Below are 23,095 nucleotides of genomic sequence, written 5' to 3'. Positions count from 1 at the left end.
GTCATGTAGGGGTTAGTGGTTGCTGCGTGTGTGGTGACACTGGCATGTGAACTGAACATGGGCGGTAAGGCTGTGACGGTCATGGAATTTTGGGTGTCGGCCAATCGTCATGCAAATCATTGGTAGAAGGTTTTTTGTTTTTGTTTTCCTCAAAGAAATATTCTAACCTGCGCGGGTTTTTCCCACCACTGTTTCCATTTCTGGGATGATGGGGAAAGCGAAATAATTAAGAGTATTCAATCCTGTTACGGTGGGAGGACACTTAGCAGCCACAGGCGGCATTTCCGTCTTCAGGTCAGCGTCGGGCTGAACGTTTGTTTGCGTGCCTCCAGTGACGTTCCGCTTTACCTGTGCATCACTGGATAACTCATACAGGCCTACACATCCGACGTTTAAAATAAAGAAAAAAGACCTCGGTATTTATTCATCGTCCGGCGTAAAAGAAAGTGCCCGCTTCAAACTACGTTACGTGAAAATGAAGTGAGTAGCTTTACGCATTCCGTGTGGTAGGAGATGGAGACAGTTTGATGGATTGACAGATGGGGGTAGGAAAACAAAACTGTTCATAATCATTACTTTACACTCCTGCTATTGGGTATATTAATAAGTATAATTCTATGAAAATAAATGTAGGCCTCAACAATAAAAAATGGTATGTATTGAAAGCGCTATGACGTTCTTTTTTTCCGAAGGCTGTTCACGTGTAAGCGTCCCTGCCCTAAGGAGTGGCGTGTGGCGGTGGCCTTACATGTGAGCAGGACATGAGTTCCTTCATGATATAGCTGTCGTAAATCTGTCTGCTGCGACTCAACCTCTCCTCTTCAGAGTTCAGTTTCTCATAGTCTTTTATCTGAAAAACACACACACAGGGTGAGAAAACACACACACCTTTTCACAGCACTTTATCTGAAACACACAGGGTCAACCCACACACAAACCTTCTCATATTTCTTAATCTAAAAGGCGCGCCTGGATTAGCCTAATCTCACACGCCCTCTAATCCAGCGGGGCGTGGCGTGCATGCGCACCCACACACACACACACACCCCCACACACACACACACACACTTCTTGTCTTACCTCTTCGTAGAACTTGAGTTGTGGCACGCCTTCATCTATTTCATTCATACAGAAATCCTTAAACAGTAGGAAGCCTGAGAAACAGAGACAGAGAGAGTGAATGTCAGGGAAAACACCAACAAACTCCCAGCAACAACAACAACACACAGATACATACCCATCAACACACATACAAACAGTGCGTCTTTGAATGGGGTGATACAAGTTACACGTTTAATGTTTGGTGTTTGTGTCAGGAGACCCGGGGCAGCAACGCGGAATGTTTACATAAGCTTTGTCTCAGACCAGTCAAAGTGAATACCTCAATAACACCTAATGGTTCTACATTCACCCAACACCGTTCGCCGTCAACAACAACTGATCAACACAGAGGGGTTAGAATGGGCCGACAACACCCTGTTCACATTTTCATGCAAACACACACCCACAGATACCCAGCCACCCACCCACCCACCCACCCACCCACCCTCCCCCCCCCCCCCCCCCTCCACACACACACAGGCTTGGAGCCTGTCTAATGAATGAGCCATCTTAAGAACACGGTTCTCCTCCTCATCTCATTATGCAAATCCCCCTCAGACCGGCAGAGCAGCGACGCCCTGTCTTTGACGTCTGACGCACGGATCAGTCCACTCTGACCCTCAGCTTATTGACTAGTCACCAGTGGTACGTACACACGTACACACACACACACACACACACACACACACACACACTTTCACCCTTGCATATCTCCATATCAACGGCAGGCGGAAAACACACTGCAGCACACTCTAACTCACACAGTCCAGGGGGGGCACACGCACACACACACACACACACACACCGTAGATCTCACACAAGGAAACACTATCTGGTGTAACCCATCTGAACAGCTCGCAGAGAAGAGCCCTGTTGTTGCCATGGTAACTGCCTCAGTAGCTGCACGGGGTGTGTGTGTGTGTGTGTGTGTGTGCGTGTGTGTGTGAGAGAGAGAGAGAGAGAGAGATAGGGGTGGCAGACAAGAGGTAGGCCCACAACAACACCAGCCCTGGACTGCACGCTGGGTTGGGCCATAGATGGGATGAGAAGACATCTTCAAACAACCGCCACGGTGTGACTCACTGATGCATGGAGGTTGTGTTGGATGCCTTTCTGAAACCAACACCGCATGGTTGCTGTGTGTAAGCCACTGTGTGTTTTGTGCACAGCGTTACGTGACAGGGTGGAGGGGTGGTGTGGTGTTCTGCACTGTGTGTGTGTGTGTGTATCCTCCTGTGTGTCCGGTTCTCCCCAACGGCTTTGGCCGATTAGCATTAGGTGCTGCTGAAATAGATGGCTAACGAGATGCACACGCACACACACACAGGCACGCACACACACAGGCACGCACGCACGCACACACAGGCACGCACGCACACACGGCGAGAGATAAAAACAACAAATACACTCCTCCCACTCTCCTCCAGACCGCTCTCCTTCACTGAGCCCTCCCTCCCTCCCTCCCTCCCTCCTCCTTCTTCCACGTTCCCTTCAATCCCCTCCACCTTCATAGGTCTCCCTCCACCAGACCTCCTCCTCCTTCTCTCTTCCTCCGAGCCAACTCTCTCCCACTCTCCAGACTCACTGGGCCTACTACAGCAACCCAGCCTCTGCTCGCTCTCCCTCCCTCTCTCTCTCTCTGCTCTCTCTCTCTCTCTCTCTCAGCCGGGAGACAACTTCACTCACTTTCCTGGATGAAAATACACTGGTGTGAAAAGCACTTCGTATCACAGGGAACAGAGGCCTTTCTGAGAGGAACAATAAATCCAATCATACAGGCCAAGCTCTCTTCAGAAATGCATTTCTTTGTATTCTCAAAAGTGCTCAACTCACAGCAAATCGAATAAATCCCCCCCCCCCCCTCCACCCGCCCTCCCGGGTCAGAAACCTTGAGAGGAACCAGACCATGTCCTCTCTTCAGGGGAGAGAGGAGAGGAGAGGAGGGTTTGGGGGAAAGAGGAGAGGAGAGAATGTTAGGAGGGGAGATTAAGACAGAGATATTATTAATATGCTCACTTCTCTATGCCTATGAGCCTGAGTACAACTCAACACAACACTCAGCACTGTCCTGCCAGATACAGGAAGGAGCTAGGCCTATTTAAAGCATGAGGCCATCTCACAGACAGTGGCACTCACACACACACACACACTGGGCTCACTCACACACTCATGACACCAAAACAGTCACAAACAAACTACGCTCGCACATACCAACTGCACACACAGGACAAACACACACACACACACACACACACACACACACACACACACACACACACACAGAGGACAAACACATACACACAGTGTGAGAGAGAGAGAGAGAGTGCTGTAGTTAACTGAGTTCAAAGATGTTTCTTCATTGCCCGAGAGAGAGAGGGAGAGAGAGAGAGAGAGAGGGAGAGAGGGAGAGAGAGAGAGAGAGAGAGAGAGAGAGAGAGAGAGAGAGAGAGAGAGAGAGAGAGAGAGAGAGAGGGAGGGAGAGGGAGATCAACTTCAGACAAGCGCATCTCATCTCTTTTCATTTGCCTCATTGATTCAGTTAAAGGCACTGTTAGAAGAGACAATTTGATAGCCTGGACAGCCCCCCCCCCCACCACCACCACCCCCCCCCCCCACCACCACTCCATACTGTACACAGAAGAAGAAAAAATATACATTTCCTGCTCTCTTCTTCCCTCTTTTCTTTATCTCTCCTCCAGACACGACTCATCATTTCCTCTTCAACTGTACCCCCCCCCCTAACCCTAACCCCCCCCCCGTATTCCTCCATTCCTGTCAATCTGCGACCAACAACACGCACATGCGCACGCAGTGTTAGTGTGTGCAGAGTTTATCCTTGTTTGCAGAGAGCGTGTCAGTGAGCGCGCGCGCATGCACACACACACACACACACACACACACACACACACACACACAGGGACAGGTGCTCTTCTCTGTGTAATAAGGTTGGGACAAAGAGACACACACATCAACAGCATGAACTAGACGGGGGAGGAAAGAGGATGAGGGGGAGGAAAAGGGAGGAGAGGGGGGAGATCTTACGTCACTAGAATCAAGGATTAACCTTAATCACAGGACACTTCAGCACTCCAAGACTAATTCAACAAATGGCCTTTCAAAGAGCCACACACACACACACACACACACACACACCCTAAGATCATAGACACACACACACACCATAAGAAAAACACTCGAGACGCACAAGCCAACCCCGGCACATATGCCCAGAACTAGCCTCCTCTGCTAATCTACTCTCCTTCAAGCTCTTCCAGGAACAGAGCATGTGTCGGTCCGCTGGGACACACAGGCCCGGCCTCTCGTCCGATCGCAGATCTGACAGAATCAGATATGGCAGAAGTAGGCCTATTAGAAGACTAGGGGGGTTGGGTCTCGGGGGCGGGCGCAGGGGGGGGGGGGCTCTTTTGATTGTCTCCTCCCCCTTTTCATCTGCACGGATCTGAAGACGCAGAATAGAGGAAAACAGTGGCAAGTGCAACGTTCCGGCTGTGAACGTACTTCCACTGGTCCAGCTGTTTTGATGAGACGAGGAGAGAGGAAGCCTCTTTCAACATCGCCATATTTCCCTCGATCTAGAAAACGCTGAAGGGGGGCGGGGCAGGGGGGGGGGGCATTTCTGGACAGGCCGTGTGACATGCGACATCCGTTGTCTCTCTCCCTCTCTCGACTCAATCCTTCCCTACTTCCTCTCTGTTAGCAAGACTGTCCATCCCTTGCTCTCTTCTGTTCTTCTCTCTCTCCCTCCTTCTGTAGACAACACCCTCCCCCCCCCACACCCCCCACCCACCAGTCACCATTCAGGAAGTGTGCACTCATAACAGAAGTGTGTGACTGTGTGTGTGTGTGTCCATGCTCTAACCGCCCGCCCACACGCGGCTAACAAGATCACACGCACGCACGCGCACACACATACACACACACACACATACACATACACAGACAGACAGACACACACGCACGCGCCACCCACGCTACGAACACGAGTGACACGTATTCAACCAGGAAGACACTCGTCCACAGCTATGCTGGTGAGTGACTGTGCAGCGCGTTGAAACCATCCTCCTCCTACAGCAGCGACACACAACACCTGCATTAAAACATGGTTATTACCACCGACACAGACAGCCAGACAGACAGAGAGAGAGACATGCAGATACTTCAACGTGGCCGGTATCACTGCTAACACACGCTACTTCACACAACAAAGACTTACGACAACAAAGCGGAGAGTGCGCACACACACACACACACACACACACACACACGTTTATTTGAGATCTAATGGTCATCAATCTGGCCCACACATATTCATTGGCTCTCATTCCTCCCCTCCTCACTCCTCACACCTCAGATACAGTACGCACACAGACACCCTCTCTCTCACCACGAGCCTGTGATCTCCAGTGAGCAATAAAGGAAGCAAGCAAAAACACGCGCGCACGCACACACGCACGCACAACTGCTCAGAGGGAGAAAGAGGGTGTTCATATTTTCACTACATCACCCACACTCCCCTACAGCTTGGCTGGCCAGTGGACCAGAGTGTGAGAGTGTGTGTGAGAGTGTGTGAGTGTGAGTGTGTGTGTGTGTGTGTGTGTGTCTGTTTATGGGTGTTCTCTGATTGATGGGCTGTGTTAGATTGGAGGATGCCTGGTCTGTGTGTTGCATTATACATGGACTGACCTTTAGTTAAGGAAGAGAGCCAGCATTTGTGTGTGTGTGTGTGTGTGTGTGTGTGTGTGAGAGAGAGGGGGGGGTGGGGGAGGAGAGACAGATAGAGAGAGACAGACAGAGGTAGACAGAGAGAGACTGTGTGTGCAGGCAGAGCCCAGACAAAGGCATGCATCAACAGCATGCCAGTTCACCATCGTTTAAAAAGGACCGCATATCTCTAAACGTCACACTCCACCTTTCTGTCACTTTCGCTCACCGTCCCTCTTTTCCTGGCTAGATCCTCCCTCTCTAACGTCTCCACCCTGCCACCCTGCCTCCCCTCCCCTCCCCTCCCCCACGTGCAGAGGCAGGGTTGGCAAGGACTCTCAGACGTGTCTAACACAAGGTCATGAGATTAGCTCAATGTGAAAACTCACACACACGCTGCCAAAAAATCCTTACACTGCACCCTGTCCCACACACCCGCTACATTAACATAAAACATGAAGACATGGAAAAGAAAAACACACTGTTTAGGTACACAGTGACTGAAAGGCACCAACTCTCTGTCTGGGGAACGCATTGCACAACGGACTCGAGAGTTTATAAACACACACAGGCCTGGTGCCAAGAGCTTGACAGAGAGAGCGAGAGAGAGCGAGAGAGAGAGAGAGTGAGGGGAGGGGAACAAAAGAGAAATGGGAGGGAAAACGAGAGAGAGAAGGGAAAAGAAAAGGAGGGAGCCGGGCTGGAGAGGGAAAGCAGGGCTGGAGATCGTCACTGAAGCTTCTCGAGGGGCGAGAAGAAGAAGAAGCTGAGGAAACGCTGCTCGTCAAACCCGCTATCTCTGCATCTCGCACTCCAACCCGCTCCAGGGCCGCCTCTCTGAGGGCGCGGAGGTGAGTGTGTGTGAGGGAGAGTGGAAATAATGCCATCGACTGGCCAATTAATCCAACCAGTCCCTCAGCAATTAGACCTGTCAGCTGGAGCACAGAGACACCAATCAATGAGGCGAGCGCACGCACGAGCGCTCACACACAAATGAGACAAACAATGCTGAGATCCCAGAGTGGGTCACTCCTTGGCTGGTCATACCACACGCACACACACGCATACACACACACACACACACACACACTCTGAAAAAAAACACATGAGTTTAGGGAGGGGAGGAGGTAACTACAGACTACACACACACACACCCTGGCCTCCAGCAGCCCCTGTGCATTGTGGGAAGGGCCCAGTCTAGAGTCTGGCGTTTTATTGCTCTTGTTTAACGCCCCCCCCTCTCCACCGTTCTCATCACCTTTTTTTATTTTTTTATTCCTCCTTTAATAAATTTCATTTCTCCCTGTCGTCGAGCAAACACGAGAGTTCTACTGGGTTCCCATGACAACCACAGTTGCTAGGCAACCTACAACTCTCCATCATCCATTCCAGAAGTCTGACAGATGGAGAGAGAGAACACCAAGGCGAGAGTGAGAGAAACAGAGACAGAGGGAGAGAGGGAGGGAGGAAAAAAGAGATTGAGACAGAGCGAGAGAGAGAGATGGGTAGACAGACTGAGGCACAAACAGAGAGGCAGAGAGAAAGAGAGAGAGAGAGGAGGGGAGAGCTGAGAGGGAGGTGGGAACGATGCAACGAAAACGAGGTGTCAGGGAAGAGGAAGGGAGAGACGTAGTTCTCTCCCTCTTTTCTCTCCTTCTTTCTCTTGAATTCCCTCGCAGCCTCTCCTTTCATCAGTGTGATCAACCACATGCCCCGCCCTCCACCTCGAGACACCACCAATCAGCTCAGCTCAGCCCTCCGCCATGTCAACCAATCATTCAGGGCTCTCAAGCCAGAAAGCCAATCACAAGGAGTCCTCCACCTAGAAAGCTAATAACAGCATCCATCCATCCAGAGAACCACTGACAGAGGGACATCCTGGACTGTACTGTGTGCATCAGCTTCATACCCATGCCTGGACAAATAAAACACCTACACTCATAGGACTGATATGATGTGTGTGTGTGTATAAGCTCATGAAAACCCACAGAAGCTTAAGACAGGGTAGAGCAGTCTAACTGCACACAGCTCCCCTCTCAGCCACACACACACACACACACACACTTCACCCATGAGGAAAGACAGAGGGAGGGAGGGAAGGAGAGTGAGATATCTGTACTGCAGTGCAGCGTCAGCACAGGAACACAAGGAGAGCAGACAGTAGGGAGCTGGTGAGGCCCCAATCAGACACGGACAGGGAGACAGGTGGGGATAATATGAAGACCAGAGAGGGCAGAGCCAGAGAACGGGGGGAGGGAGAGAGAGAGAGAGGAGAGAGAGGAGAGACTAGCAGGGCCAGGGAGTGAGAGAAGGGCCAGTTCACCTGAGGTATGAAGGGATGAGACAGTGCTAGCAGTCTAACCTCTGGACGTGCTCTGGCATTAAACATGCATGCAGCCAGACTACAACTGGAATGTCAACACGGTCTTTGGAAAGAAACCAAAGAAAAAAAACAAACAAGCTAAGCTGTCAAAGAAAAACAAAAGTTGAAATACGGTGAAGTTGCATTGTTTTTTTTTAATATGGGACAGAGTGAGCCTTAGGAGTAGTGGCCCCTAAGACAACATCCAGGGTATAAACAGTGCATTTGGAAAGTATTCAGACCCCTTCACTTTTTCTACATTTTGTTATGTTACAGGCTTATTCTAAAATGGATTCAATTCATTTTTTTCCCTCATCAATCTACACACAATACCCCATAATGACAAAGCCAAAACAGGTTTTTAGAAAGGTTTGCTAATTTATTAAAAATAAAAAAACAGAAATATCACATTTAGTATTCAGACCCTTTACTCAGTACTTTGTTGAAGCACCTTTGGCAGCGATTACAGCCTCAAGTCTTGGGTATGTACAAGCTTGGCACATCTGTATTTGGGGAGTTTCTCCCATTCTTCTCTGCAGATCCTCTCAAGCACTGTCAGGTTGGATGGGGAGCGTCGGTGCACAGCTATTTTCAGGTCTCTCCAGAGATGCTTGATCGAGTTCAAGTCCGGCCTCTGGCTGGGCCACTCAAGGACATTCAGAGACTTGTCCTGAAGCCACTCCTGCGTTGTCTTGGCTGTGTGCTTAGGGTCGTTGTCCTGTTGGAAGGAGAACCATTGCCCCAGTCTGAGGTCCTGAGCGCTCTGGAGCAGGTTTTCATCAAGGATCTCTCTGTACTCTCTGTGCTCCGCTCATCTTTCCCTCGATCCGGACTAGTCTCCCAGTCCCTGCCCCTGAAAACCATCCCCACAGCATGATGCTGCCACCACCATGCTTCACCGTGGGGATGGTATTGGCCAGGTGATGAGCGGTGCCTGGTTTCCTCCAGATGTGACGCTTGGCATTCAGGCCAAAGAGTTCAATCTTGGTTTCATCAGACCAGAGAATCTTGTTTCTCATGGTCTGAGAGTCCTTTAGGTGCCTTTTGGCAAACTCCAAGCCGGCTGTCATGTGCTTTTTACTGAGGGAGTGGCTTCCGTCTGGCCACTCTACCATAAAGACCTGATTTTTGGAGTGCTGCAGAGATGGTTGTCCTTCTGGAAGGTCCTCCCATCTCCCCAGAGGAACTCTGGAGCTCTGTCAGAGTGACCATTGGGTTCTTGGTCACCTCTCTGACGATGGCCCTTATCCCCCTATTGCTCAATTTAGCTGGGCGGCCAGCTCTAGGAAGAGTCTTGGTGGTTCCAAACTTCTTCCATTTAAGAATGATGGAGGCTACTGTGTTCTTGCGGACCTCCAATAGTGCAGACATTGTACCCTTCCCCAGATCTGTGCCTCGACACAATCCTGTCTCAGAGGTCTACAGACAATTCCTTCGACCTCATGGCCTGGTTTTTGCTCTGACATACACTGTCAACTGTGGGACCTCATATAGACAGGTGTGTGCCGTATCAAATCATGTCCAATCAATTAAATTTACCACAGGTGGACTCCAATCAAGTCGCAGAAACATCTCAAGGATGATCAATGAAAACAGGATGCACCTGAGCTCAATTTCGAGTGATGCTATACGGTATGACAATCATTTAAAACCTACACCCCGATCACAGCTTGACAAACTAAACTAAAACAGTTGGATAGCATAATATGATAGCTTAATAAGAAGCATCACAGGCTGCATTCGTAATAATATAACTTGTCTCATGTCCTGTGTCATACAGCCTAGAGGCTATCATTTGTCTATAAAATATTGACTTAGTTACCGTTATGAGACTATGCTCTGGGAGTCCTAATTCTGCTTTCTTCTTTTTGAGCTCTCTCTCTTTCAGGGCCAGCTGTGAGAGAAGGCGGCGGTAATTGCACGGCAGACTCCGAGGGCCCGGTCTGTCCGTTGCCTCTGGTCCTGTCACCGCCGGTTTGAAATTGTGTCCAAAACAGTTGAGCCATGGCCAATTCAGGATCCTAATGGTGGCTGCAATGTTAGTAGCATTTTCAGTCGTTACGGCCGAGAGTTTATCCTCATGTAATTTCCGATCCGTAAGTGCCGCGCATCAATAACGTGTGTGGTTTTCTGGGGGGGGGGGGGGAAAGCTGGTCTAGCATTTTGACTGCCTGTGACAAAGTGGATGGTTAACAACATGTATGGCCTGTATGTATTAACTGATGAGCACGTATCCATTGTCAGCGGATAGCGGTCTGAAAGCGCCAGCAGGTTTCCCCGTCCCTGCAGCTGGTAATGGGTGTTCCGGTTTGAGGTGCGAGCGTCGGTCAGCTACCCATTCGTGTTCCCATCTCCGGCCGTCATCTTTTTCATGCAAATCTTGCAAATGACCTTGTCCGAATCTGCATAAGCTGCCATATACTGTAGCAGCAGTGGCATATTTTTCAGGGACCAAATCATTCGAGCTAGTCAACTTTTTTAGTTTTTTCCCTCTCCTTCTCTAACCTTAAGTGGAAGAGGTCACGTGCAACACCCCAAAAGTGACACTCCTGAAGGTGAAACATTGTAATTCTGTCTCTGACCACACTGGCAGCGGCGTGGTTAAAACATCGTGAATTGAAAAACAGCGCTTAACTTGGCAGTTTGAGAAGATAATGGTGCAGAGCATGCCATTTTATGACGGTATTGAAAAGCACACCGTGAGCATTTTTTAAAAATCCCGCGGGAAACCGTATTGCGATTATAGCGGCCATCCCTAGTGCCCTGCTAAACTGTACACCTGCCAGGTCAAATCATCTGGAAGTTTCCCATGCCAAACAAACAGTATAGTCCCGGCCCCGTAATACTAAAATCAATTTCTCTTGGCACATGCAAAGCCACACATTTGCCATTCAAATCCAGCTAGTGTGAAGGCTACCACACAAACACATCTATGTTCTCCCAGGGAAATTAAGTTAGTCGAACAGAAATCAGCTGCGGGCCTGTGTTTTCCTCTCCCCTCTTTTACCTGGAAACAGGGACAGAATTACATGGGCTTAAGCAATCCAGTTATTTCAGATCAGTGACGACTCAAATAAAGTAAGGGGGGGGGGGGGTGTGAACGTTCAGCCTTGTGTGAATAATGACCACAACAAGGGGATTCTGAGCTGGGACCAGGACAGGCGCGGGGAGGGGGGGGGGTAGCCAGGGGGGGGAACAGACTGCCACGCACCCATGCACACACACCAAAAGAGAGAGAGAAAGTGAGAAAGTCTGAGCGAGTGTGTGAGTGTGTGTGTGTGTGTGTGTGTGTGAGAGAGAGAGAGAGAGAGAGAGAGAGAGAGAATTACCGCAGTCTATTCTCACAGGGGAGCTGAGACCTAGAACAGTAAGTAAAGCTAGTCAAAGCCTGCCGGGCTGCTGTAGTCCCCTGGTACATGCAGCCGACTGGCTCACTGTCTGCTCAGAACGGGAACACACTGAGACAAGCGCCATGTGCTGTAGCAGCACCGGAGGAGACTGTACAACACACGACTTACACTGAAACACTGGCTATGCTAATGTAGACAAGACACTGCATGACTGTCAGTCACCGATGTAGAGTAGAGACGAGACAAGATCACCCAATCAGTACCCTCAAACAGACAGAGGAACAGGATGACCAATCAGCAGGAGGTCAGAGTTCAACTAGCTCATATAGGGGAAGTGTGTGTATTCCCGGAAGACAGACCGCGCTACCTCATTCTAGCATGCGCGCGCACACACACACACACACACACACACACACACACACACACACACACACACACACACACACACACACAATACACCTTATTCCAACTGAAAGCAAGGTAGCTAATGCAAAAAACATCTAGAAATGCAAATAAAAGTCTTGGCTGTCGGCTCCGGTTCTGGGGTGAGTGTCCTGAAAGCTTTGTAGCATTAAGCATTTCTTGAAGTCACTCTTACGAGCCGGTTCAAGTGGGTTTCCCGAAACCCTTCATAGCTCACATAGTACTTCAATTCTTTAGTGAATTCACGAGAGCTACAGACTAGACGGGGAGCAGCCAAAGAGCGGTGTGATGAATTTCTTCCCTCCCGCTTCACTTTACACATTGGCAACCGATTACAAAGATACAACTAGCAAGTTTAAATATCGCCTGCGTCCAGAAATAGACATTGGCAAGTAAAACAGTTTACAACGATTGAAACGTAAACACAAACTAGATTTATTGTGGGGCATGTCATTGAGGGAAAAAAACATGGTGATTCTTTTTACAGCTCAGCATAAAGTCAACATTTCGGATAAAGCACTTCGTGTAGGCCCACACTGCCAATCGTTAACCGTGATAAAGATCATATTTCTTAATCAAGATGATTATGATAGCCTATAATATATACCGCTCTGTGATAGCATATTTTCTACTTTTCAAAACCACGCGACAACCGAAACGTGCCTGTCAAAATGCGCGCCTCAACTTCGACATAGGCGAAAGTGTATTTATAAGAGCGTCAGTCTTCTGCGTTAACCCCTTACACCACACTCTGTGTGGAGAAAGCTGATCTGAGAGCAGTGCTTCTGGACTATCGATTGTGCATTTATCGATACATATTCCTCTCCGGTTCGAGATGAACTTCATCGCATCTTAGCTAAGTTTGTGAAACTCAAAGATTCATCGTTATCCTCACCCAGAACAGAGAAACTTTTCATTTGAATGGCTACTTCTGTATTACCCGCCAAGCTTGGAGATGGAACAACATGTTTTATTAACAAGCTAGAAATAGAGTTTGTGCTACATACAGTAGGTTTCAGCATGGTTGGGATTATGTAGTGTGCAACCCAGTGCGGGCAGAAACTCACCAATCTTCTGGTTGAAGATTTTGTCGAATGTCAGCTCATCTCTCTCCTCTAAGTACTTCTGCATCACACTGCGAATACTGTCAAAGGAGGGGGGGGGGGGGGGGGGGGGGAGAAGAGAATTACATTAGTGAGCTATACTTGGCATATAGATCTCACACATCCACACCCACACATAATACATTACACACAAATAATACATTAGGTGAACATTACAATGACGACAATTGTTCTCTCCGACTGTCTGAGCTCTGCCCTGGAGTTATGTCTGTTTTGATATTCGTGACGGTAAAGGCCTGGGTGTGAGGTCTCTGCTCCTCTCCTCAGTCAGATCCCTCTTCACCACCTCCAGCCCTGATCCCTGCCCGGGGTTTAGGACTCTCCGTGTCGCACCTGTCCCCTGACATAGTAGAGTGGTGAGGAGCAGGCACATGGGAGGGCAGTAGGGGTGTGGAGGCTGCCCTGGGAGAGGGTGTTAATGAGAGCAGGGCTGGGGAGAATGAATCAATTAGCGCCCCCTCCACGGGCCCATTAACGCTGCACCACAGCCCCACACACGGGAGAGTAAAATATACAAACACACAGGCAGGAGAACACACACACACACACACACACACACACACACACACACACACACACAGGTTCTGTCTGGTTCTTTCTGGATCCCCCCCCCCCACCCCCCCACCCCCCATGGATCATTGTTCTAGCTACCGTTTTAGGTGAATGGGTCTGCTGTGCTGGGCTGTGGTGGAAGATTCGGACTGAACTGAATCAAATCACTTTTAGCCGACTAGTTGGCAACGGTAACACACATGCTTGCTTACTAACGTGTAATAACAAACTGGCACCACCTGCTACATGCATGAGGGGAAGAGAACAAGTCTACCATCTGAAAATAAGGGCTGAGAACCGGACCGCAGAGCCAGAAACCAGGATACAGGAAGCGCATTCTCTTCCTCATTCAGAAGCGAGTGCTCTAGCCAATCCCAATCCACTCCCCCGCTAAACTTGCCAATCGCAATCCAATCTATGCCTCCTCAACTTCTGTTGTCACCCCATCAGAGGCTGTTTTCGATATCTGCTCTGCAATCACGCTTTAAGGCTTTTAGGATTAATCTCAATAGTGGAAATCGGCTTGCCCTGCTTCAAGCACCGACACCTTCCATGCTATTTGGTGTGTGCCCCTCTCTAGAGACGTCGCTTTGAACTATAACTGTGTTTTCAGACCAGTGAACACGAAGCGAGGAAGTCACTTTAAATGACTCAGATGTTTCACTTAGAACCGTACATAGATATATGTGGCTTCCTCCTCGAACTAACTGCACTCAAACAATCTCCCTCTCCCCTCCCTTTCTCATTTCCTTCTCATTATCCTCTCCTTTTTATATCCCCCACCCCCACCGCCGCCACCCACGGCCCATCCCCTCCTGTGCAACTCACATAATCTCCCCTGTCTCTCTGGCTGAAGTGATCTCTCTTGCTGATCTCTCTCAAACAATACCAGTGGCTATCCAACTTCTCTCTCTCTCTCTCTCTCTCTAAATCTCACCTCTCTGCCAGCGGGCAAAGCCTCGGCCCGACAAGAATGTAGCAGTGCCGTGCTATCTCCACAACGCCACACACACACACACACACACACACACACAGACACATACACACGTCAGCCCCACCACTGGACCACAGAGGGTCTTTATTTATAAATTCTACTGTTTTAAACAGGCTTTTTAGGACATTTAACAGGTCGTAGCCACGCTGGCTAGCAGCACTTCCCCCCCCCGCCTCCCCTCCCCCCCCTCCCTCCCTCCATCTCTAGTCGGATTATTATGATGATGCCAATTTCAGGAGATCACACAGATTTTCCTGCCGATTATCTTTTAAATCCACATTAAATTAAAACAAATCATTTCCATAATGCCATCTGAACCCAGGCAGGGATCAGACACAGGTCAAATAAGTGTTTCAGGTCGGGTTGGAGAGTAACAGTGGTTATGACGAGCTTAGCCGCTTATGTTGGCCAGGACCATGACAATAGTAATGGCACTGACCTGATGGCATTAATGCTTTCTCTCAATCTGGTGTATTACTGCCTGCTGGGCAGTATGGTAATCCCGCAGTAAGCACACACGCACACACACACACACACACACACACGCACACTCATGCATTACAGCAGTCTATTCATCATATTGCTTACAACTCTCCTGGCCAATGCTAGACAAACTGCACTATCACCACCATGAGTGGCTCTTTATTATAGAAGAATACTGTTATCTCCTCAGCCCTCGCAAACAAATATCTAATGGACAATTACCAATCAAATTCACATCTAACATTTGCGAACTGCATACACACAGTGCACACACCTCTGCCAGGACAGTGTACGCACAAGCACACACACACAGTATTTGTCCTCAGAGAAACAACCTTTGACCAACTATTGCACAACCTTGATGTTTGACAATTCCTTTTATTGTGGGGGCAGTGAACTTGCTCTCGACATGGGGAAATCAACCAGTCTCTCAGTTTCACTTTCAAAACGGGGTTGGTTCTTCAGCTCAGAATCTGATAAAGTTAGAACTGTCAGAGCATGAGGAAGTTACGGATGTCTGACTGAAAACAGCACAGTTACACGCAGCAAGTGCAAACCTCTGGCACCACAGCTAGCCTACACAACACTGGCTAGTGACATTTTGAGACATTTCTATTTTCGTGGGCTCAGCCTCAACCGCTACAAACATCAAGTCCAATGTTGGGTAAAAGGGGCTTCAGAGACATTGGCAAAACGCTGCACTATGTATGGATGCAGAGATGTTACATTGTATTAGACAGATCCACTGCCGGCAGAGTCCAGGACTGCTGGCTAACTACTAAGGTGCACAGCACCACTGGAACCGTTACAACTGACACCAATAAGACAGTGTTTCTAAGAGGGAGGACTAAACTTATTGGGTCAGGCTGATTGACATCAAAAACAAACAGCAAATCATCAAAGAAATCTAATTCACCCCAGTGGCCAAGGTAGGCTTCAGCCAGAGTACAGAGCATCTACGATAGAGTTAGGGCTTTTAACGTCATATTTTGCAAGTTTCATGACTTAACATCAAAAGAGCCAATTTTGCTTATATGGCCTAGGCCAACAGTTGAAATTAGGTCACTCTATACCTCTGTAATAACATTGCAATTGCAACCCATTGGCATGCTGTTGCATGGTACTAAAATGAGTGTGTTTCGTCAAACCTGATCCATGAGGAGGTTGTCAATAGACGAGGTCAGAGCCATATACAGACATATATGTATGACTCTGGTATGGACTACAGCCCCCATCGGCACTCAAAGTCGAGAGGGAGGCGCTCAATACTTTACAAATGCATCCTCTTTTCTTGAAGTATCACTGATCGGTCACCATTTTTCTGCCTCCAAAAACATACATCTTTCAGCCTACCGTATAAAATCACTGGGGTAAAATAAAATCACTGGAGCATCTGGGGTAATTTCATATCCTCAGCGTAGAAACTGAAGCATCTATTATTATTAATTAATTACAATGTAGAATATGTATGCTTATTGTTCCATAGGCTTGAAGTCAGAATGGGTTTCTGAAGCCGTCGGAGGCCTGGCAAGGTGGCCCAACCACACAGATGCTGCACAGACGGGCGTACAGGTCAAACAAGAGTGAGCCATGCTGTACACAATGCCTGGGGCATGCCACCGCTCATGTTAATGGTCTGTTTGCCATTTTACCATCGTATATATACCAACCAAATCAAAAATCGATGCGAGAAAGCCACCAACTTACTAAATGTCAACTTATAGAGACAAAGCAGCCATCAACATCACCGAAAAAAAATCCACCACATCCTCGCTCTCTTCCAGTCTGGGATGTGGCACACCTCATAGAAAGATGTACTGTAAATCAGAATATGTTCCAAGTGATGCTACGGTCAGTTAAAGCAATAATCCAACATCACAGACGAGAGGACCTCCCATCACTGGGAAGCAACATGGATCTCTGGGCTTACAAAGACAGCGGATGGGGACAACAACAAACTGGCTAAATACTGGCAGAAGGTGTTGCTATGGCGGCTGAATCAAAGGCCTTGGCTTGGCACTGGAGAGACAAAATGCTCAATTTCCACAAAATAACCCTAACCCTACAATAGTGATATATATATATTTCTATATATTAAAAAATATTTTTTTAAAAACAGTTCAAGCCTATTCTTAAATAGCTGCCATTAACACCTCTGATAGAGGTTCAGTACATCCAGCTGAATCAAACGAGAGAAACGCAGATGTGGCTGGTGCTGCTCCCCCGATTTACCAGCCATTACATCAACCCATCACCTCATTTTAACTGATGACTAATTAATTAACCAACCAGAGGGAAATAACTATTTCGATTTTTTGGAAAACAACTGCACTTGCACCTGCAGTGATGCTTGTTTAGGCTGATAAATCATTAGCTACTGGTCTTCTCTGAAGCATCATTACGATGTGAAGCATCATTACGATGTTAATGTTCAGTACCTTTTACGTCAGATGCAAAGTAACCAAATGTTAAGACACTTGGAAGCACCTCTGGTACCCCTGAAGCAGGACAGCTGACAAATAGTATTTTATTGGCATGCTACTGTAGTGATAAGCTTCATGAGACAGCACGCTTCCCCCATCTCCATACATGACCCCACACACACACACACACACACACACACACACACATTTCACCGACAAACAAACATTGATTGACCAAACGATATATAGCTTGTGTACCTGGGTTCTGGAAGGATGATTTTCTTACTCGCCCTGGCCGCTGGAGTAGATTTGCTCTTCTCCATCGCCATCAAATAGCTGACATCGGCGAGAACTGCTTCGAGGTCCGCCATCTTCAACCCTGGGTCGAGCGAATCGCTTCAACACCAGCCCGTGGGAATGTTTCAGTAGAAAAAATAGCGAACGTCCAACCAAATAGGTTCGAATCAAGATTCAACCAGGGCGACAGAGGCAGCTATGCGGATGACAGGGCCGACCATTCAGAATGTAGGAGTGTCGTTTTCTCAGAGAAGGTTCGGCACTCACGGTCTCTCAAAATACAACACAACAACACACCATTGTGACGGGAAAAAAATAAATTGTAAGGGGAGATTATAGCTCGCGTACGGTATGTTTTTACCGTAGACAGTTTCCGTAAAGTGCAAACAATTTACGAAATTAACGAGATATCGTTTTTGTCCCCCCCCCCAAGCCCCTTTCAGATAGGTTCAAGTGTATAGATGGCCCACCTGCTAGATGAAGCTAGCAAGCGAGCTAACCACTGTTAAACTCCACTGATATTGAATTATGATTGTCGATGTTTTCTTGGCAAGCAACAATAATCTAAATATTGCGGTAAAAGTGACTCCAGCAAGACGTGTGCCGTCAGCTACCAAACTCAACTGCGTCTTGTCGCCTTTGCCTCAAAGTAGCACTAAATCAGGACTTATGCGATGAAAGAAATTATAGTTCCATACATTCTATCGAATTGGCACCCGATGAAGACATCGTTTAAATGGCGACACGGTACATAGCTGAAATAAACAAAAGCAAGCCAGCTCGAAAAAAAAGACGACGAACTCGTATTCATCAAAATGAAACAATTAAAACAATAGTCTTCCATACGATCCCACACACATCGCTGATGTTTTGAAGCCTCAGATGCTGGCTTCCTGTGTATATGGCTGAAATGGTCTGTATCACAGAGGGCATCAATCATTTACGTCGCCACATAGATGCAGGTTAGAACACACTAGCCCTGTCTGGCTGTATCCAGCCCGAAATCAAACCAAATACTGTATATCTGACTAACTGCAAATCATCCATCAAACAAGAAAATAGTTAGTTGGCGCTCAGTTAGCTACAATATCTACCGGATATGTAGCGGGCTAAATTAAATGAGCAAAAATCCAGCCTCGAATCCAACAGGCTAGAGATTCTCCATTTTCGTGGCCGACAAGGCGAGGGAGAAGGATTGTTATGACTGCAACGTCCCTGTTGCGACTTTGTACATTTGAGCTAACGTTAGCTAGCTAATCTACTTAGCAAAGGTATCTGTCAAGTGCGTTATCACAGTGGCAAGAAACCCAGCCAAGCCATCTAACGAATCGCAACCTTTACGTGCCAAATCCACGTCATTTAAAAAAAAGACCGACGTAACCACACACAATTAGCCATAATCTTTCTTCCCCCCCTAGTGCTGGGGACCCTAGAGTGGAGAATCCAGTTGCTAGCTTGCTCTGATGATGATTGTGTTGGAGGGGGAGGGGGCGTTCGAAGTGGAGAGTCGGAAATTGGCTAGCTAGTTAGCTTGTTAACCGTCCAACGTCCCTCGCGAGTCGCGACTCAATCTTGAACTGGAAGTATACTGGGAAGCTTCTTAACAATAACGTGTATCTTGACAATGACAGCAATCTTAGCTGACGTTGTGTATATAGAATGTGTTCTTCCAGTAAAGTTGTCAGTCAGGGTCTTCCTCAGTGAAGTGATGCGACCAGACGAGCCAACGTTGTCTTTCCTCCTTGCGCGCTCCAGTAGGACACTTTCCTCAAGCTAGCCTTGCTAGCCCACAAGAAGCAGCATTCGCCCTGCTGAATCCTCTTGAGCGTGCAGCGATCTGTGCAATCGACAAAATCGGACAGAGGCGTCCTTCTGCTCGCTTATAACACGTTCCTCAAAGAGGAACAGATGTTTTCTTGAAATAGTCCCTTTGGCCCAAGCGGTACACTACTCCATTTCGTTAGCTAGCTGTGCGTCCTGCATCGCTGTGGTGGTAGGGTTGTGTATTCTCAGAAACAGGGTAACTGTGAAAGACCCACTTCCTCTCAGTCTCACTGCTACTGAGCAGCCTGTAAAACGTGTCATGGAGCCGGATCGGTAGATACCGGACCTGTGTAACGCATTCTTAGTGTATCTCAGATTATCTCTGTATTTCTTAATAACCGCATTTCTGCCACACACTAAATAAGCATCGCGTGTTGTTGCTAATCATCAACATTCACTGCAAAGAAAGATAACAGAGGCCGCGCATATTTATCACCCATATCTTGACTAATTTGATAAAAGGCCGGAGATGAGTCCCTGACATAATTTCCTCATAACAAGCAATGTGTTTTTCGCCCTTAAATGATACTTAGCCCAATGCCTGTGCTGCCATATGATCCATTGTATGCATCGTTTTGGTCTTTACATAGTTTGGGATAATGTAAATCAATTGACAGTACTGTAAGCCCTCCTCAAATTTGAATAAATTCCCACCTCTTTTCAAAAACGTGTATTTGCTGCCAATTTATTATAACCAAGTGTGAGGTTGGCTAGCTGTGAGCTGAACATGCTGTTAGGTTTGAGAAGCTTCTGCTTATTGAATTTTTGTCACTGCCAATAACCGGTGATGTCCCTTTTAATTCACAATCAGGATTTCACATGGAGACATGGTGCCGTCTGCTGGCCAGTATAGGTAATGGTTTCAGAAGTGGCTCAAACATATAAGTACAGTATGTAAGTCTTGTCAAGAGAGACTAGCTCACCTATAGGCCTACTGTTTGATTAGCCAATGTTTTCATGACTAAGTTAAACATCTATCTGTCAATCTCAGTTGTGTAATGTGTGTAATAGAGGCGGAGGTCAGTAAGGTTTAAGAACTCAGTAAGGTTTAAGAAAGACATTTTATTCAGCAATGGGTAGCAGTTGGGGTCAGGAATGAGGGGTTACTGCTGAATGCGGCGGATGGACTGGATCTGAGGGGTCTGGGAGTGGGAGCCGAACTCCCTGAAATGTTTGTACTCCCCGCAGTGACGGTCACACTCCATGATGTACTGGTATCCACGGTAGCCGGGGTACTGGTAGCACACAAATCTATCAGAAAGAGAGAGAGGGAAGGAGGGAGTCAGTGATGGGGAACATAGTAACCATGAACGGCTAATTAGTTTAGGGGGTTAAGAATGTTGAAAGAATAAAGGGGAATAGAATATGAGAGATTGAGGAGAAAGTGAGATGGTTAAGAGAGAGAGGGAGATTGGAGAGTGATAGATTGACTGTCTTACGCTCCAGACTGGATCTTGAGGGAGCCAACTTCGTTGTTGCACCAGCCCATGGCCTGGAGGGAGGGGTAGTCGTCGCTCAGCTCGCCCTTGCGACCCAGGAAGTTCTCGCGCTCATAGATGGTCATACGGCACTCCCTGTGGTTCTGGAAGGCCGAGGGGCAAAGAGGACATCAGTCAGTAAGTCAGTCAGTTACAAGTTAAGAGGCTCTTGCCTCTAATCAATCAAGACTCGGGGGTCGGAATGCACAAGAGCAGTGGCTTGATACAAAAATGGGAGGTTTTACTCACGGCACAGGCGATGGGTCTGAAGGAGGTCATCCTCTCAATGTGATAGGCGTTGCTACCCCCGAAAGCGTCACACTGGGGGTACTCTCCCCTCTCCAGCACAAACTGCTGGCCCTGGTAGGAGGCATGCTCATAACCCACCCAGCTAGAGAAAGAGAGAGAGGTGAGAGAGAGGGTGAGTCAATGGTCAGAGAGCTGAGCCCCCACTAAAACATGAAACCAGAAATGTATCAGAAATGTATGGAAAGCTATTGAACCTGTGTGTGTATGTGTGTATGTGTGTGTGTGTGTGTGTGTGTGTGTGTGTGTGTGTGTGTGTTTCTACTCACGCTCCACTCTCAACCCTGAGAGAGCGCACGGTCTCGAAACCGAACTCCATCACGTTGCAGCACTCGGAGGTGAACTCATGGCGACGGCCCTGGAAGCACTCCTCGTCGAAGACAATGATCTGACGAGGACAGAGAGACAGTGCATCTTCAGAGCATGTCCGTCTACCTGTTTATCTCGGTATACCAATACATCTGTCTGCCTACAGGATCTGTCTATTTGTATACTACTGAATACTGTATCTGGAAGCACTCCTCAACACACTGTAGTTAACAGGGCTGCTTCAAGACTTTACGACTTAAGACTCCAGGTATGACAGAAAAGATGAGATGTACAGCTATCACTATGTCTTTAAGCATCCCTTTATGGAGCTTTGTGATTGATTTGTTTGGTTTCTAATAAAAGTTATCATGGTTACGTGTCCATATTTGGATCTGCTCATAGTATCTTTGCTGTAACATAAATAGTTTGTCTGGACTGTAACTGCTGTTATGATAGAAAACAGTTTGTTGAAGAATTGCATGTCCTGAGCTCAGGGTGTCAAACTAATGACAAGAGAGCTGTTTTGAGAAGTTTCCTGGACAGTGGCACAGGCCTTGAGATGATGTATAGATCTGCCCTGTGATCCGCACACTCACCTTCCAGTGGCCGGAAAACTTGGTGCAATGGTGAGTCATCTTGTCTGGAATGAGAAAAGATAGGATTGTTACAATGAATGTAAGGTTTGTACAGCTTACTGTGATGACAGTAATGTACACACATTCTCTCTCCCTTTGAAAGGCACACACACATACACACACACACACACACACACACATGCTGCCCTGCCACACAACAAAGTTTGTTAACAAAGTTTCCAGGCATAAAAAATACTGAGCATCAAACAAATGTAGGGGTGGAAAATAAACACCCAGTAGAGAAAATGGAGCAACTTTGTGCTTGAAATCCCAGAATAGCACAGGCAGTTTATCACAGCAGGACTCCTAGTGTTATCAACTATTCATACACATTTCCGCTCCACTACATGCTGCTTTATGTAATGAAAGGCCTGTGCTGCTACAGCACAGTATGTGAAATGGCCTGTGCAACTCTGGGAGCATATATAAAACCATTAGCTGTATAACAATCTGAATAGCAGGATCGCCATGAATGCTGCATTGAAAGCACTAGCATCTATTTATAGTTCCTGGACAAAAAAATAGGAAAGTCAAAGAAGCCAAAGGCCACATCTAGGCTTTTGCAGCAATATTCCATTTTTTTCTTTCTATGGCTGTTTTCCCATCCTATCTGTTTCTCTTCCCCTCTCCATCCTGTGTTTGGCTGCTGGGACCCTCTGCGTGTCCTGCTATGCTGGGCCCTGGGACCCTCTGCGTGTCCTGCTATGCTGGG

The 23,095-nt window shown here is 47.7% G+C and overlaps 2 protein-coding genes across 2 annotated transcripts in view; both read right to left on the bottom strand.

The window, feature by feature from the left end:
* Positions 1–18,238, bottom strand: part of grk3 (G protein-coupled receptor kinase 3) — a 35,208-nt gene extending 16,970 nt beyond the window's left edge. The window contains exons 1-4 of the mRNA XM_083669625.1: positions 17,793–18,238; positions 13,026–13,102; positions 1,081–1,154; positions 749–850 (exon numbers count right to left, since the gene is read on the bottom strand). Coding sequence (XP_083525751.1) covers positions 749–850; positions 1,081–1,154; positions 13,026–13,102; positions 17,793–17,905 — 366 coding nt within the window. The 5' untranslated portion in view covers positions 17,906–18,238. The remainder of the gene's footprint in view (positions 1–748; positions 851–1,080; positions 1,155–13,025; positions 13,103–17,792) is intronic.
* Positions 18,239–20,758: 2,520 nt separating this feature from the next.
* On the bottom strand, positions 20,759–22,383 carry cryba4 (crystallin, beta A4; the record flags this gene model as incomplete). Its single annotated transcript, XM_083669676.1, has 5 exons — positions 20,759–20,906; positions 21,095–21,237; positions 21,383–21,524; positions 21,709–21,827; positions 22,345–22,383. 5 exons carry the CDS (start codon positions 22,381–22,383, stop codon positions 20,759–20,761), a joined length of 591 nt encoding a protein of 196 aa, XP_083525802.1.
* Between the last annotated feature and the right edge of the window lie 712 nt (positions 22,384–23,095).

The sequence above is a fragment of the Argentina silus genome (genome assembly GCF_951799395.1).
Source record: "Argentina silus genome assembly, chromosome: 5".
NCBI classification, from domain to species: domain Eukaryota; kingdom Metazoa; phylum Chordata; class Actinopteri; order Argentiniformes; family Argentinidae; genus Argentina; species Argentina silus.
The sequence above is the reverse complement of the archived record's forward strand: the minus strand, read 5'-3'. Positions and strand labels throughout refer to the sequence as shown.